The 18,886-nt window shown below is 38.9% G+C and overlaps 1 protein-coding gene across 1 annotated transcript in view; it reads right to left on the bottom strand.

The window, feature by feature from the left end:
• UNC13C (unc-13 homolog C) overlaps positions 1–18,886 on the bottom strand; it is a 739,526-nt gene that overhangs the window by 158,187 nt on the left and 562,453 nt on the right. The window contains exon 22 of the mRNA XM_079913745.1: positions 14,211–14,296. Coding sequence (XP_079769871.1) covers positions 14,211–14,296 — 86 coding nt within the window. The remainder of the gene's footprint in view (positions 1–14,210; positions 14,297–18,886) is intronic.

An 18,886-nucleotide genomic window follows, 5' to 3' on the forward strand; every position in this document is an offset into this window, starting at 1 on the left:
TCCCGTTGCGGAGCACAGGCTCCGGACGCACAGGCTCACGGGCCCAGCAGCTCCGCGGCATGTGGGATCTTCCCGGACCAGGGCACGAACCCGTGTCCCCTGCATCGGCAGGTGGACTCTCAACCACTGCGCCACCAGGGAAGCCCTAGAGGTTCATTTTTAACAGGTAATTTTGAGATCAAACAGACACAGTTTTCATCCCCAGCACTGATTCAATTTTATAATTATATATTTATTTGTGTAACTATTTGCTCATTATAGAGTAAAAAGTTCCTCAAGGTGGGAGTCATGACTGTTTTATTTTGTGTGTTGTATTGATCCTTGCTTTCCCAGCACAGAGCAAGCATGCAGGGAATATCTACTGACCTAATGACATAAAGGTGTTGTTATTAATGAACACTTTTATGAATGTCAGTGATGGACTTTCCTTTGGTGATCATTTTTTTTCAAAGAAATCAAGTTTTAACAGAAGAAAATTTCTACCTGCCTAATGGTGAGGCAAGAACAATGAGATGTCTTTACAGAACCATGAAGCTAGGGTCATTGACTAGTTAATCACTTGCTTCTACACACCAGCCTTCTATAACAGTTGTTTCTCACACTTTAGCACACATGAGATTCATTTGGAAGTCTTGTTAAAATAGGGAAAGCTGAACCTTATGCTCAGAATTACTTATTCAGTAGGTCTGGGGTAGGGTCTGGGGATTTGCATTTCTAACCACTTCCCAGGTGATACTGGTGATGCTGGTCCAGGGGAAATCAGTGCTCTAGCAAGAAAAGGTTCTTAATCTGGGGTTCACAGATCCCTGGAAAAAGTCTACAAAAGCGTTATGGGGGATTTACATACACATCCCTGAAAAGATATATACACATTTTTCATGTATATGCTATGTGCACCTTTCTGGTGATAGAGCCTGAATATTTCATCACCTACTCAAAGGCCTTCAACACTTAATTAAGAGTAGTGGTACTCAATCTTGGATATATAATAGAACTCCCTGAAGTCTTGGCTCTTCTATTCAATTGCTGTGTGACTTTGGGCAAAATACTTAACTTCTCTGTGCCTCAAGTTCTTCATGTATAAAATGGAGCTAACATAATAGTACCTACCTTATGGACTTGTTATGAAGTTCAAATAAGTTAATATTTGCATATCATTTAGAGAAGTACTTAGTAAGTGCTAAATAGGTGATTGCTAAATAGGATTATAAACCTTAGAGTATTCTTTTTTTTAAAGTCTAGGATCCACCTCTGGTGATTCTAATGTACAGCCAGGGATGACAACCACTGCTCTGTAATGAAAAGAGAGCAAGAGATAGATGAGTGCCTTTCTTGAGAATGTGGTGTTAATTTCCTCTCAGCGTAGCAGACTTCCCTTCCCAGAGGAGCTTTGCTAGGAAACTAGAGAGGGCTAGCAAGAGCCCTAGCATCTTGGAAGTGAATTCTCTTCCTAAAACCTCAAGAGCTGGTTCATGCTGACCTTTTTTCTTGTGGTAGGGGGAGGGGCTGAGGCAAAGCAGCAGAAGGAAGAAAGTTGGTTTTATCCAAGCTGATTATTTCTTTTGTTTAAAATCAATGCAAACAATAAAAGCCTGTCCTAATATAGGAAAATGCTAACATTATAAAGAAATGATCAGAGAGGTAAATACTAACTGTGTGAGCAAACTAGCCTTCGAAATGACACCAGTGACCCTTGCTTCCTGTAGTTCATGTCCTTGTGTGCTCCCTTCTACACTGAATGTAGCTGAACTGTGTGATCAATAAGATATCGCAGAAGGGACAAAGTCTAACTTCCCAGGCTAGGTTGGAAAAGACATTGCAGTTTTTCCACCCTTTGTCTTGCGTTGTTCACTCTGGGAGAAGCTAGCTGTCACACAGAGAGGACCGTCAAGCAGTTTGTGGAGCGGAAAACAAAGAACTGAGGCCTCCCACCAACAGCCCATAGTGGCTTGACAGCCACGTGGGAGAGCCACGAGAAAATTGACTCTTCCAGCCCACCAAGCTTTCAGCAACTGCAGCCCTGGTTCCTATCTTAACTGTAACCTCACAAGAGACCCCAACCCCAAACCTCCTATTCTGCAGAAACCATGAGAGATACTACATACTGATTTATGTTTTAATTCACAAAGTTTTGGGATAATTTGTTACGCAGTGATACATAACTGATGAAGTAAACTTAAACTTTTATTTTTTAGATGCCTGAGCTGAGAGTTTCCCTTTGGCCATTTTGGTGCCACTGCAGGTGATCTGCTCATTTTATTTTTCCTAACCCTTTAAGTCCACGTAAGATACAAGGAAATGGTTAGCGAGTAAAATAGGCACACTCTATGCGGAGAGAAAGAGAACCCAGTCTCCTGCTTTGTGTTTTCCTGAGGCCTCACATCCAGAGAGAAAATAAGTAACAAGACTCTTGAGCTGTACCAAGCTCAACAGTTAGGGGTCAGCTATGCAGGACCCTAATTGAGTCGACAAAGCCTAATACTATCTTAAAAGAAAAATGCAAGAAAGCTCAAAGTTTCTTAGGAGCACAGATGGCCAGGTTGCCAATCTAAACCCCCCTGAATTGTTGGTGTCCACTACTGTTCTTTATTTCAAAACCGAATAAACCAAAGAATAATGTGAGAAACGAGTAGATTTTTCCTGGTTAAGGCTGAGTTTGGGCTGAGAGAAAATGACCATGAAGACCTTTAAGTGCTATTTATATACTGGTCATATAACAATTTGAAATAGCTGAATAGGTGTTGCTCCATCACTCGGTTCTAATAAACCAGGTTACTTGGCTTTTGGAAAATAATTTCCATCTACCTGAGATTTTGCTGAAGTTCACCACTGTGGGTAGACAGACTTAAAAATGGTTGCACTGAACCTCAGAACATACATGGGGTGTGTCTGACAAAAATATTTGCATATGCAGCCAGAGAGATCACATCCATAGCCTAAATTAACTTAGACCTGTTTTTGCTGTGTGATTACCTTCTGAGTTGGAGATTTGGGGACCCAGAAAAAGTGGTTGATCAGTTAATTACATCCTACTCTGATATGCTCACTTCTATCCAGGGAACACAATATAGTACTCAGATCAGCATATTTTAATTAATTTTTACCAAAATCAATTATAAGGCGAGTTAGTAGGTGATTACAGGGTGAGATTAATGATAGCATTACAAACACCCCTGGTCACTTATTTTTTTCTTTCCTGTTATCTAGAAGCCAAATATTGTAGTCAGCATGTTCTAGATTAATTACACACACAGCTCATCCTCTCTGTCTATTCCAGAAAAACAAAACAAGTAGTTTCAACTTAACCATGGGGGGCAGAGAAGAGGAATTGCCAGAGAGGAAGCAACTGCGAAATGCATTTACTCTAAGTGTGAGCAGGGCTCGGGTCTCCCCAGTTGAGGTCATTTGAATGAACACTGATGCTTTCCTTTAGAGTAAAGATGAAATGAGGCAAGAAACCCCTAACTGTCTGGGAAATAACATGTTTAGAAGGTGAAAAGCAGAGTCAAATAAGCTTCATGTCTAGTTTCCATTTTATTTCCTTTTAAGTGTGTGCCCACTTCCAGTTCACCAGGGTAAGCAGGATTTAGTTTGCCGTCCCCACCCCTCCCAGTTTTAAATTTTAATGCTTTTTCTCCTTATTCTGATTTCAGGTCTTTTGGAAGGGAGAAGCAAGATGTCCCAAACACCTTAGTGTGTGCAATCTGCTGGTAAGTCCTGAGTGTACCAGGTGTTCGAGAGGATAATAAAGAAGGGGTGAGGGACTGGTGGGGAGTAAGGGGAAAACATAAGACAAGTGGAGGAAGGCAGGGCTGAAACCCATCTGTCTACCTTGGTCTTGCCCTGTTTTTTTAACATCTACTTTCACTGATTTCTATTTCCTTATTAAATTCCAGGGGGTTGGCATTTAAAGGTTTTAGACTTTAGATTATATAATTTGACAGCTAATTTTTATTAACCAGCCTGTGAAATCTGTTTGATGGCTAAAATTTGGCTCTAACTCATAGAAGTAGAATTTTACCCTATGTTTTGCATGCTGTGCTTGCTAATGTGAAATAGTTTGTCGTATGTTGGGAAGCCTTTGGCTAAGGATTGAATCTCAAAGGCTTATGTGATGAAAGACATCTTGTTGAACTGGAGCTTTGATATGCTGTTGCCCAAATATCAATATGGACAATTCAAGTGATGAATAATGTACTTTAATATAGAATGGACTGGAAATTTATAGGAAGTTTTAACAATGTGCATTCCTGGGCTCTAACATGGATGAAAATCACTCTGAATCATGTAGTTAACCTGCACACACATTCATATACACATTGTTTTAGTGCACCTTGGATTTTCATTGAATGATTATTTATTGAGCCCCTACATGTGCCAGGCATCTGTTAAGGACTGAATATGGTCAATGTGGACCCTTCCCTCAAAGAGGTCAAAACTTCATATAATTGAGAATGTCACTAGTAAGACCATCTATTCTACTTAATAAAAATTTTCTGTAAAATATATATGAAGCATGCTGGACAGTTAAATGTGAAAAATACTGTTATGCAAAGCCTTACCAACATCCCCAGTTAAAGTCACACTGAAAAGAAAAATAAAACATAAATAGATGGCAAAGCTAGTTATCTCCTTTCTACAACATTTAGCTTTTACAGCATTATGGTTCAAAAAAAGCATTAAATGTTTCAAAATACATTGAGTTTTGCTCTATTCAAAATAATAAATAAAGATGTAAAGAAAGATGTTCACATTAGAGGAAATTTATTTGCCTTTGTTGTAATTTGACTCCAAGGCAAAAAAATGAAAAATTACTTGACATGAATGGGGTATGAGCTTCTATTTTTCCTTTGAAGAGGAGATTAAACACAATAAGCAACTTTTTCATTCTTTTCTAATGAAGGTTCACTTTCCTCTATGTTACTGAATACTCCTGGACTTTTCTTAACCTAAGAATTGTATGCCTACTTGGCTGAGTCATCAATATCTTTCCTGTCATTTTTCTCCCATTGAGTTTTGTGCTAATGGACTTGGCCCAGTCCATTCCCTTCCTCCCTTTATTTTCTTGAAAATTACTTCTCTTCTCCTTTTAAAAATTATTATTTTAATTCTTCTTTTCTTTCTCTTTACTTACAAAATTTAAAAATTGATATTTACAAATCAGTCTGCTCCTTGAACTTGTTTTTCTTTCCTAATTTGTTCTTACATAGTTGATACATCCATACCATCCCTCCACTTTAACTTTGCATTATAAGGGACATTTTTCTGACTTACTTATATATCTTCAAAAATCATTGTGCGTTCACTGGTCAGAATGGCCACCATGAAAAAGTCTACAAATAACAAATACTGGAGAGGGTGTGGAGAAAAGGGAGCCCTCCAACACTGTTGGTGGGAATGTAAATTGATACAGCCACTGTGGAGAACAGTATGGCGGTTCCTTCAAAAACTAAAAATAGGGCTTCCCTGGTGGTGCAGTGATTGAGAGTCTGCCTGCCAATGCAGGGGACACGGGTTTGTGCCCCGGTCCGGGAGGATCCCACATGTCGCAGAGCCGCTAGGCCCGTGAGCCATGGCCGCTGAGCCTGTGCGTCCGGAGACTCTGCTCCGCAGCGGGAGAGGCTACAATGGTGAGAGGCCCACATACAGCAAAGACAAAAAAAAAAAACTAAAAATAGAACTACCATACGACCCAGCAATCCCACTACTGGGCATATACCCAGAAAAGATGAAAACTCTAATTTGAAAAGAAACATGCACTCCAGTATTCATTGCAGCACTATTTACAGTAGCCAAGACATGGAAGCAACGAGAGTGTCCATCAACAGATAAATGGATAAAGATAGTGTGTGCGTATGTATACACACACACACACACACACACTGGAATATTACTCAGCCATAAAAAAGAATGCAATAATTCCATTTGCAGCAACATGGATGAACCTAGAGATCAGCATACTAAGTGAAGTAAGTCAGACAAAGACAAATATTATATCACTTATATGTGGAATCTAAAAAAATGATGCAAATGAACTTACAAGACAGAAATAGACTCATATAGATAACAAACTTGTGGATACCAAAAGGGAAAGAGAAGGGGGAGGGACAAACTAGGAGGTTGGAATTAGTAGATACAGATTACTATATATAAAATAGATAAACAACAAGGACCTACTGTATAGCACAGGGAACTATATTCAATATCATGTAATAACCTATATTGGAAAACAATCTGAATATATACATTTAACTGAATCATTTTGCTGTATACCTGAAGCTAACACAACATTGTAAATCAGCTATATTCTAATTAAAAAAAAATCATGTGTGTTCAGCTCAGCAATGGAAGAAGGCACTATGTTGATTATACATTCCCTAGATTAGTAGTTCTTAAATTTTAGCATGCATCAGAATCATTTGGAGATCTTATTTAAAAAAAAAAATCAAAAACAGATTGCTGGGCCTCAATCTGAAACAGTAGGTGTGGGGTGGGACCCAAGAATTTGCATTTCTAACATCTTCCCAGGTGATGCTGATGCTTGCTGGTCTGGGAACCACACTTTGAGAACTACTGGCCTAGTGAACCAGGAAAACTTAAGAAGTACCAGTAAATACACTTTGTTCTTTTTTTTATTTGGGGGTGTGAGGCAAATATAACACAGGATCCCTCAAATAAGCTGTCATGTCACATATAAACTGATACATCAATACAGAAGTCATGTTTCAGTTCATGGTTTGACTCATGTGACCTGCAATTTAAATGAACAGAACTGGTCTTTTTGCAATAATGCAAAACACTGAGTTAGTAACCATTTACTTTTGTTTTGTTTTCATTTTTTGTCCATTAATCTAGACTTGGAATTCTGTGTGAAGATATGTCAAAACGAATTAGTGGGTTGCTGTAGAAAAGCAGGTGGGGACTGATGAACAGAGTGTGACTGGAAGAGGTATTTCACAATTTGTTAAGGAAGCAAAGCATTATAATCCTACCGTCTTCTCTTACCACACACAAATGCATGAGCAACACACACACATATACACACACACTGTTTCTTTGGGTAAATCAAAGGTATTTAGGTTTTTTTTTCCCCCACATCTGTGATTATTAAAACCTTCCTAGAACTGCTACAACCACAACATGTGGTAAAAATAATTATCGGGACTACATACTTACAAAACATTTCTCCTTTATATGAGCGATTGTAACTGGTTTGTGTGATTTGTGCCAAATTGTGACTGGAAATTTGAGTTTGGGAATGGAACATATATCTTTGCTTTTGTCTGTTTGTAGACATAGGCTTATATTCATGCATGCATTCATTGATTCATAACATTTTTTATTAACGGTCAGAGAAAGGGACAGTAGGAAGATTCATACAAAGATGAATGAGAGCTCAGGGCATGGTGGATGATGTATCTGTGAAGTAAAGCACATGCATAAATAGTACAATAGGAAGTATTCAATATTATGGGAGAATAGGGAAGAAGTACATACTTCTCAGGGAAAACTTGACAGAAGTAACATTTGAATTGGACTTTGAAGAATGCATGAGTCTTTGCTGGGGATGGCAAGTAGGAGAAAGCCTGGGCGGGGGTGGGGGGCATCATGCACACCTCCTGGGGAATAAACTTGTGTAAGGATTTCAGGGAAATTTTTAACAGGTGGATGTAGGTAGAGCATATAGTATGTGTACGGAGCAAAGTATTAACCACTAGGGCTGAAATCAGGTACAGAAAGGAGAGGAGGGAGCTGGTGTAAGCTAGGCACCCTTATCCAGTGGTCCAGGAGGTGTCTACAAAGGAAGACCCATATCAGTGAAGGCAGAAGCAGGAAAGATGTGTCTGAACAAGAACAGCAGTAAGAATCATAGAAAGAAAAGTTACTGAAGAGAATTTCATATATAGAGCTTTTAGTACACATGTGCTAATAGGATGCAGAGAAGTCAACCACGATTTCCCACTTTTTAGTTGAAGCGACTGTACTGTTTATGATGCCATTTTATAATAGCAGGAATGCAGAAGTGTCTTAAAGTTGTGTTGAACTGTCTCTATGGCATTCTGGCAGCCGTTGCCAAAGTACCTAAGTCTTAGCAAAAAGCTTTCAGAACAGGAAAATGACTTATTAGTCATATGCAATATAGGATAGAATTTGTTCAGGTATAAGACATTATCCACTAAAAGCTAATATTTTATCAGTGAGCATTGTAGTATTTCTTTGAGTCATTCAACAGTTGCTTCCGGACAAGAGTAATATTGAAGATTCTCAACAGGATGACGGAAAGCCACCTGTCATCTCTCCTTGGTTGAGAAATACCAACATCTCTGTTACTTATGGGAATTGCTGTACCTCTGAGGAGTGTTGCAACAGGGAAGGACACCAAACAGGTTGAGAACCACTACTGTACGAAAAGGAGGTCAGAGAGATCCTTTACAAAGGGCCCCCAATCTTGGCTCCAACCACAGTCTCTGAAGAATACAGAGGCATAGCTTTAATCTCTGTCATTCCAATAAGGTTAAGAAAGATTGAGAGGAGGAAACAGGAGACGAAAGAAATCAGTTGTTTCCAGGGAGGTTTTACTGATTGCAGAAATTAGTCAGAAGCCAATCTTTTCTACCAAAATATGAGGATCAAGATAAATTGACAACCAGTGATTTGTGAAAGTAAACTTAAAAATCAGCAGAAAATTACTGATAGGAAGACAAGAAAGGTGACAAGTATCAAATCATAGTTTGAGGGTATGAGCTAGACCAGAAAGATGTTAAGGACAAGAATATTCTAAGGGAGGCTAGAGAAGTTCATGGGTCAATAGTTCAGTTCTTTCCGTATAGCCGAAGTGGTCAGCGAGACCAGGAGAGATGTGACCATGACTTTGTGTTCTCATTGTTTTCGTTCCTACAAGGTCAAGGGCAATGTTCTTAAATGCACAGGGTGGCCTGAGGCCTGTATGTGGGTGAAGGGCAATAAAAAAAATTATACTTCTTTGAGAGAAGGCCTCCGAAAATAAATGTAAGAGAGTAAGATATGCTAAAGATATTCAATATGCAAATACTCAAATTCATACATCAAGAGAAGATAGTGCATGGAAACGGTGAGAGCAGAGTTAACGGCAACAGTCGTGCTTATTAGGATGATGAGATAGTGAAAGATTACAAAGCCAGTCTAACAATTTTCACCTATTGATGAGGACCAACATGATAACTAAGCAGCAGACCAGAAAGATTGGTGGTAAAAAGACAGAATGTCCAGTGTTAAAGCCTTGCTGCTACTCAGTGTGTGGTGCACTAACCAGATGCCTGGGCATCATCTCAGATTTTGGTAGAAATGGAGAGAACCACCTACCCTGCCCCCAAAAAGGTCTACTCAACCAGACTCTGCATTTTAACAAGATTCCCAGGGACTATTGTACACATTAAAGTTTGAGGAGCTCTGATCTGGGAGACTTTAAATAAGGCCAGGTGAAAGATGATTGTATTTTGCATATCATCATTAATTCCATCTCTGCCTAAGTTAATTAAGTAAAACAGTCATTTTTAACTAATCTATTTTCAATGATTTTTAATTATTTTTCTATTCAAAGATTCATCTGAGAATGTGGCAAATGCTTTAGATACTCTTCTCCCACCCCATCCATCCTTACAAGCGGATGCAATTTCAGAATATGACTTAAAGCCCAGCCACAAATTCCAATTTAAGGAGTAGTATTTAAAGAATCCCAAGCACTACTCTACAGAATTATTAATTAGAAACCACCTGAATGCTTGAGGACCCAATCCACCAAATGGCTGCTATCTTGGGGCCTAGCTGGGTTTGCTTTTAATAGAGACTTTGAAGACACCCACATATGTTACACAATCAGGGCCCTGAACAGGACTGCCTTGATTGCCAGGCAACCCAGTTCTATGGATACCAAGATGACATATAAAACGTGTGCCGTCAACTGCAATCGCCAAGTAAAACTTTCAGGCACAGGCATCTAGACTTTTGGGTGGTATTATAAATCATCTGAAAGTTTTTGTTTACTAAATTATAATCCTCAAGATTGTGATAATGGCTAATGTTTGAGTATTTATTATGCACTAGGAAACTATCCGCTCCTTGCCCCCATATCTCTCTCTCTTTCTTCCTTTCTCCTTAAAATAACCTTGTAAGGTAGGTATTTTTGTCCCTAATTTTAAAATATGGAAACTGAGACTTACTTTAATAAACTGTCCAAGATCATAGCTAACAAATTAATGGAAAGTAGCCGAGCCTGAACTCACACATAGATCTAACTTACTGCAAAACCTGTATTTTTACCAGACAGGCTAAAGACTATAAAAGCCTTTAGAATAACTGTTTTAGAAAAAAATTCTGCAAAACCAACTCTATTTCACTATAAAATGAAATATTTCATCAGGGACTCTTTTCTTCCTAAACTACCTTTTTCACAGAAAGTACATCTTTTGTGTAAAATCGGTAAAATAATTTATTCTGGTTCATTCAGCAAGTTACCACCAAAGTTTGATACTGCTTATCAAATTTGTAAGGTGATTAATGTCAAATCTGAAAACAAAATAAGATGGCTCATATAGACTGAGTAAAGTTGGGGGAAAAGTTATTTTACTTTTAAATTAAATTATTCTTTTCGTAGCAGCTGATGAGTTCATGAAGTAAAGCAAAACGCTGCATCAAAAAGCCTTAACTCCATAAATTCTAACTCGCTTCTCTGTTGACCTGACTTCATCAGAGGTTACTTACAACTTGGGCTCAGGTGCTTTAATCATAAGACAAACTATGTAGCCCAAATTATATAACAACACAGAGTCTTTCTAGGCCAATAGCCTGAAGCACTCCTCCACAGTCAATTAATTTTAACAACATTCTATAAGGCAAATAGGGAGAGTAAGAACATTACTATCACATGCAAAAGAGCCTGCCAGAAGAATGTTTTTAAGTATATGCCCTCTATTCTGTGAGGTATTCCTAGTCCTTATTTTCTTTAACAATTATTATTCATGTCACATTTTTTAAAATGTCACAGTATGAAGCCATCTATTACATTGAAATGGTGAAAGGGAAGGACGGAGAGATAGGGAACAAATGAACATGGATTTGTAAACACTGTCCTAGGAGTTTTAAACCTTAAATGACCCCTAAAGGAGACTGTTTTGAGACTTTCACAGATCTTTCTCCATTTATATAATAATAATGCTCTCCTCCCATTAGCACCGTGATTTTGAAGTATAGTATATTTGAGGTATCATGTAATCCTCACACCAACCTGGGAACTCTTATCACCTTTTTACTGAAAGGGAAACTCAAGTTTGGAGATGTTATACATTAATTGCCCAAGCTGGTGCAGCTCATAAGTGAGAAAGCTTTCTGAAACTGGGTTTCCCAGACTCAGATCTCTTGCTGCCTCCCAACTAGCAATACTAGAAATGTTTAGTTTGAACATAAGTATCTGGCTTTGTCTGTGAGGCTCTTTGTATAAGGTTGTCCCATTTGTAATTTGATTCAAGTAAACTAACACATACTAAGCTTCTATTAAGGTTCAGTGAATACAGAAATGAGAAATACAATCTTTACACTCAAAAGCCTTCCCATCTGGTGTAGAAGATACATAAACTAGGAACTGCAATCTAAATTACTCCCTTACTATGCTCATTATGCCTTCCTGAAAATGGGTGTGAATGTGCAAACTAGTGAACTGGACACTTTAGGTGAATTGTATGGGATGTGAATTATATCTCAATACAGCTGCTATTAAAAAAATAAAATAATAAATTAAAAAAATATTTAAAAATTTGTGTTAAGGAAAGGATTCTTGTCTCCAGAAAACCTAAGATAATCACAAAATAATTACTTACCCTTGATCTTGGACATGACTTTTAATAATACAATCTCAGCATTTTGGGATACTGCTTTTGCACAAAATTATTAACTTCTAATCAATAAACATCCAACCAAAGTTATGGTGCTTTACATGTAGCATTTCTAATTTCACTGTTGTTTCAAACAAATGTTATATTTTTTGAGATTTACATTTCCTGACATAAATATTATACTTAGTTGTCTAAAATTACTACTTATTTTTTAAAGCAAAGGTAACATAAAATAAAACATCCAATAGTTGCACAAATGTTATATAAATAAAGATAGAGGCCCTGTCCAAACGAAATGTGCACTGGTGGGCAATGCCACTGTGGAACGCTCCCAAATAGTCAAGCTCCTCTGAAATACGGGCAGGAGCGGATCCTTGCCCATTGCCCAGCCCTCTGATCCAGTGTGAACTTTTCATTTTACAGGTGAGGACAACGAAACACGAAGGTGTTGACCTCTTAAAATATTCCCAAGATCACATAGAAAAGGATCACAAACAGAAGTCTCTACTGCTTTTTCTACTACTACACTGAGTTGGGATTAACTGGTAAAGTCTTTACTGATACAACACATAGTTATCAAGTAGTTTCTATTTTCTAGGCTTCATTCTAGGCAATATAGATATGTTGATAAAAATCACAGGCAAAAAAATTGCACTGTGGCAAGGAAGACAGATAAGAAGCCCGAGTAAACAAGTAAATAAAGGATAGTAATTAGTTGCTATGCAGAGGATTAAGATAAGGTTATTCATGGAGGTGACTTTAGCTCCTGAGCCCTACATGGCTGCTTGTGAAGAGCGGTGGGAAAAGAAATCCAGGCAGTAAACGAGCTGATGAAAAGGTTGTGGTTGGTAGGAGGCAGAGGTAGAGAAAGCAGGATTGATCAATACAATGGAGAAGGAACGCTTCACTGCAGAATAAGGAGTTTGCATCTCTGAGCAAGTTCTGGTATAATTTTAAGGATAAGTCCTAATTTATCTAATTAGGTGGTAAACCCAGACTTTACCAGAAAATCAGGTATTAAAATCTATTGTGTACCTTCTTTTTCAAATAAGGAAAAGTACTGTATGCTTCCTCTGTGTGCCCTAGCAAGAAGCTGACATTTCAGCAACACTAAGAAAAAAACAGTGGCACAATGAGCACAAACTCAGTCAGTCATCTTCCACTCTGCGGTCCCAATGCCTGTTCTAAGCTGCCAATCTGAACAGGACATGTCCCTCCTGAAATCCCTTTATGGTCTGTCGTTTCTCTTAGCAGAGTCAAACTTCTCATCATGGCCCACAAGGCAGCACATGCTGGTCCCTGACAATTTCTCCAGCCTCATTTCCTGCTACCTGTTGCTCAGAGGACCAGCTGAGTTCTCTTCTCAGATGAACCCTGTGCTCACTCTACTTGTTAATGCTTTGTCCTTGACCAGGACAAGACAGAGATGCTTCTTGCTCAACTCTTCCCAAAGTGAACTCCTACTTACACTTCAGGTCTTTGTCAAGACAACACTTCTAGTTCCTCTAGAAAACCTGCCTTGCTCCCTTGTCCTAAGTCTGACTTAGGAGCTTCACCTCCAGATATTCCATCATCTTTAGCACTGACCACCCCCACATTGCAACCATCTACATATTTGCAGCTGTCCTGCATAATCTTGTTGAGGGCAGGGACCATAGCTGTCCTGTTCATTGTTGTATCTTCCATACTGAGTGCAGTCTGGGCATTTAGCATCTAGGAGCTTAATACATAGTGAATAAGTGCAAAGAAAACTTTCTACTAGGTTTTAAATTCCTAGAGAGCAGGAACCCTAGGCTGGTTAAACATACTACCTCCAACTCTAAACATAAGGTGACTGCTCAAAGAAATTTATAGTTTTTCAACTGAGAGCTGCATTTCCCATGCTTTACATTCTATGATTTGAGTATATTGAAAGTGGAGTTTCTGGTGAAGAGCCCTGCCATTGTCTTTGCACCAGCTTTGGCCATATTTTAACCTGCCCAGCCATCGGATACCATTTCTAAGTCTAGGTAGACAAATACCTGAACTAATATTACTCATCTACCCTCTCAACATGGTCTGATTTATGCCATAAAGTATTCCTGCATCTAAACTTTGTCCTACGTATGAAATACTCACTATTATCCTGCAACTTAGACCATTTGATTTAAAATGCATTTCTTCAGGGCTTTTAAATACTTTGCGATCTTTATCTTTCCACAATGTGGAAATCAGTTTCAGAACTAAACTGATCACAGTGATCGATGTTTTGATGCAACAGTTCCTTACATTTAAAATCAAGAACACAAAATCAAAATTTAACTAAAACGTATACTCTTAATAAGTTTAAATATTTGTACCTACCTTCTAGTGCATCTTTCATATCCTGAGCAAAAAGGGTCCACATAATTTCAGCACTTATTTTTCCCATGTTCAGTTCTTGAGGAAACCTAAAAGCAAACACATATATTAGTAGATCAAAAAGAAAAATGTGCCTGAAAAAAAACACTTCACATTACACAGACACCACGGTAATTATTACATTGTTTATAAATACTTTTACTTACGAGATTTCTCTTTATAAATTTTCAGGGGTAGGGAAAAAAAGCTGAACACCAGAGTGTGGCGATAAAGACAATTATTGGGTGAAAGGAAAACAGACTTCGTTACGTCAGTGCCAATGTAATGTTGCCCAGGGTTCCTGATGGATGTCTTATGCTGTGTGTTTGCTTGTGTCTAAAGAGTCCCTTTAGTTTTATCAAACACTTTGTCTTCATATGTCTCAATTTGAGGATAGGCCAGATGAATCTGAGGAGCAGATACCATATAACAGCAAAAACCACAGCTCGCATTCAGCTGTCAGCCATTTTTCTCGAAGCAAACTTGAGTGCTTCCATTCTCTATTTGCTTAAAGCAAATTATTTCAAGAAAGATTCCTCACTCCTCTGGTAAAATGGCCCATGGTGGACCCATTAATCAGGACTCCAGAACTACCAGGCAGGCTGTGTATTTTAGATCAAACAAGCTTAAGCCAAAGACAAGATTCCTACTGCTGCTGAATATGTATTCTGTTTGTATGTGTATTCAATCTCATGATAAGCCCAGCGAAAATAATTTCATTCATTTCATTTCATCGTAAACACTCAGCCCATGCCAACATGCAAGACTGAAAGTATTTTCTGTTCTAACAAATATACATTATATATTTTACGCATTGAATGTATTATTTATAAAGTGCATGTATATAAATGTTTATATACATATATACAAGCTAACATATTAAGGAAATATATATATATATAGATATATACATATATATGTAAAGTAACAAGAATAACTCTCACATTCATTTATTTTTTATTTTTAAGATTTTTTTGATGTGGACCATTTTTTTTTTTTTTAAAGTCTTTATTGAAAGTTAAGACTTTGCCTTCCTATGCAGGGGGTGCAGGTTCAATCCCTGGTCTGACAACTAAGATCCCACATACCTCACAGCCAAAAAAAACAAAACATAAAACAGAAGCAATACTGTGACAAATTCAATAAGGACTTCACATTCATTTATATCTTTGAGTCCAAATCAAAAAAAGAGAAAAGAGTAATATAACCCTGAATGGGATAGAAAGGGTTACTTAAGTAAATATGACCTCAGTATAACCTCAACAAAGAAAAGACCACATATCCTACATACTATTTCACCAAACCACAGCATGTTTCATCAAATATCCCTTACTAATTTCCATCTATCAATTTATCTAATAATGTCAACTGATACTTTAAAACTTAAATGTGGACGCATTATTAAGTATTAAAACAGAACACTTCCCATGATCAAAAAATAAATATAACCTAGATATATACAAAATTAGTTTTCAACAATAAATTTTACCCCCTTTATATAAAAATAACCTTTGGCAAGTAATGTTTCATTTGTGGATAGCTACAAATATCCCATATATGTAGTATATTAACTTTTATGTAATAGTTACACAACAACAAAATTGTAAGTGATATAATTACAGTGATTTAAGCTCGTAAAATGAGGAAATCTATTATTTTAATTTTTTGACTCCAGAATAAACAATGTATTAATTCTGTTTATGGTGCCCTGATAAAAAAATCAAAGACATTGGGAGACCTTCAAGATGGCGGAAGAGTAAGATGTAGAGATCACCTTCCCCCCCAACAAATACATCAGAAATACATCTACATGTGGAACAGCTCCTATAAAACACCTACTCAACGCTGGCAGAAGACCTCAGACCTCCCAAAAGAAAAGAAACTCCCCACGTACCTGGGTAGGACAAAAGAAAAAAAGAAAAAACAGAGACAAAAGAATAGGGACAGGGCCTGCACCTCTGGGAGGGAGGTGTGAAGGAGAAGAAGTTTCCACACACTAGGAAGCCCCTTTGCTGGTGGAGACTGAGGGTGGCGGAGCAGGGGGAGCTTCGGAGCCACGGAGAGTGCAGCAACAGGGGTGTGGAGGGCAAAGTGGAGCAATTCCAACATAGAGGATCCGTGCCGCCCAGCACTCACCAGCCCGAGAGGCTTGTCTGCTCACCCTCCAGGGGTGGGTGGGGCAGGGAGCTGAGGCTCCGGTTCGAGGTTGGATCCCAGGGAGAGGACTGGGGTTGGCGGTGTGAACACAGCCTGAAGGGGTTAGTGCACCACAGCTAGCCGGGAGGGAGTTCAGGAAAAAATCTGGAGCTTCCAAAGAGGCAAGAGACCATTGTTTCAGGGTGTGTAAGTAGAGGGGATTCAGAGCACCGCCTAAATGAGCTCCAGAGATGGGTGCGAGCCGCGGCTATCAGTGCAGACACCAGAGAGGGGCATGAGACGCTAAGGCTGCTGCTGCAGCCACCAGGAATCCTGTGTGCAAGCACAGGTCACTCTCCACACCTCCCCTCCTGGGAGCCTGTGCAGCCCGCCACTGCCAGGGTCCCACGATCCAGGGACAACTTCCCTGCGAGAACACACGGTGCGCCTCAGGCTGGTGCAATGTCATGCTGGCACAATGTCATGCTGGCCTCTGCCGCAGCAGGCTTGCCCCACATCCATACCCTCCCACGCCCCGGCCTGAGTGAGCCAGAGACCCTGAATCAGCTACTCCTTTAACCTTGTCCTGTCTGAGCAAAGAACAGATGCCCTCAGGCTACCTATATGCAGAGGTGGGGCCAATCCAAAGCTGAACCCTGGGAGCTGCAATAACAAAGAAGAGAAAGGGAAATCTTTCCCAGCAGCCTCAGGAGCATGGGATTAAATCTCCACAGTCAACTTGATGTACCCTGTATCTGTGGAATACCTGAACAGATAACGAATCATCCCAAAATAGAAGTGGTAGTATTTGGGAGCAACGGTATATATATATTTTTCCTTTTACTCTTAGTGAGTGTGTATGTGTATGATTCTTTGTGTGATTTTGTCTGCATAGCTTTGTTTTTACCATTTGTCCTAGGGCTCAGTCTGTCATTTTTTTTAGTATAGTTTTTAGCACTTGTTATCATTGGTGGATTTGTTTTTTGGTCTGGTTGCTCACTTCTTTCTTTCATTCTTTCTTTATATTTTTTTTAATTACTTTTGAATTTTTAATATTTTTTTATATGAACAACATTATTTTATTACTTTTCCTTCTTTCTTTCTTTTTTTTTCTCTCTTTTCCTCTGAGCCGTGTGGCAGACACGGTCTTGGTGCTCTGGCCACGTGTCAGGCCTCTGCCTCTGAGGTGAGAGAGCCGAGTTCAGGACACTGGTCCATCAGAGTCCATCCCGGCTCCACGTAATATCAAACGGTGAAAGCTCTCCCACAGATCTCCATCACAACGTGAAGACACAGCTCCACTCAACAACCAGCAAGCTACAGTGCTGGACACCCTATGCCACACAACTAACAGGACAGGAAGACAACCCCACCCATTAGCAGAGAGGCTGCCTAAAATCATAATAAGGTCGCAGATGCTGCAAAAGACACCACTGGACATGGTCCTGCCCACCAAAAAGACAAGATCCAACCTCGTCCACCAGAACACAGGCACAACTCCCCTCCACCAGGAAGCCTACACAACCAACTGAACCAACCTTAGCCACTAGGGGCACAAACCAAAAACAACGGGAACTATGAACCTGCAGCCAGCGAAAAGGGGACCCCCAAAACAGTAAGTGAAGAAGAATGAGAAGACACAGAAACACAGAAGATGAAGGAGCAAGGTAACAACCCACCAGACCAAACAAATGAAGAGAAAATAGTCAGTCTACCTGAAAAAGAATTCAGAGTAATGATAGTAAACATGTTCCAAAATCTTGGAAGTACAATAGAGAAAATACAAGAAACATTTAACAAGGACCTAGAAGACCTAAAGATGAAACAAGCAACAATGAACAACACAATAAGTGAAATTAAACATGCTCTAGAAGTGATCAATAGCAGAATAATTGAGGCAAAAGAATGGATAAGTGACCTGGAAGATAAAATAGTGGAAATAACTACTGCAGAGCAGAATAAAGAAAAAAGAATGAAAAGAATTGAGGACAGTCTCAGAGACCACTGGGACACATTAAACACACCAACATTCGAACTATAGGGGTCCCAGAAGAAGAAGAGAAAAAGAAAGGGACTGAGAAAATATTTGAAGAGATTATAGTTGAAAACTTCCCTAATATGGGAAAGGAAATAGTTAATCAAGTCCAGGAAGCACAGAGAGTCCCATACAGGATAAATCCAAGAAGAAACATGCCAAGACACATATTAATCAAACTATCAAAAATTAAATTCAAAGAAAAAATATTAAAAGCAGCAAGGGAAAAACAACAAATAACTACAAAGGAATCCCCATAAGGTTAACAGCTGACCTTTTAGCAGAAACTCTGCAAGCCAAAAGGGAATGGCAGGACATATTTAAAGTGATGAAAGGGAAAAACCTACAACCAAGATTACTCTATCCACCAGGATTTCATTCATATTTGAAGGAGAAATTAAAACCTTTACAGACAAGCAAAAGCTAAGAGAATTCAGCACCACCAAACCAGCTTTACAACAAATGCTAA

The sequence above is a fragment of the Stenella coeruleoalba genome (genome assembly GCF_951394435.1).
Source record: "Stenella coeruleoalba genome assembly, chromosome: 2".
Taxonomy (NCBI): domain Eukaryota; kingdom Metazoa; phylum Chordata; class Mammalia; order Artiodactyla; family Delphinidae; genus Stenella; species Stenella coeruleoalba.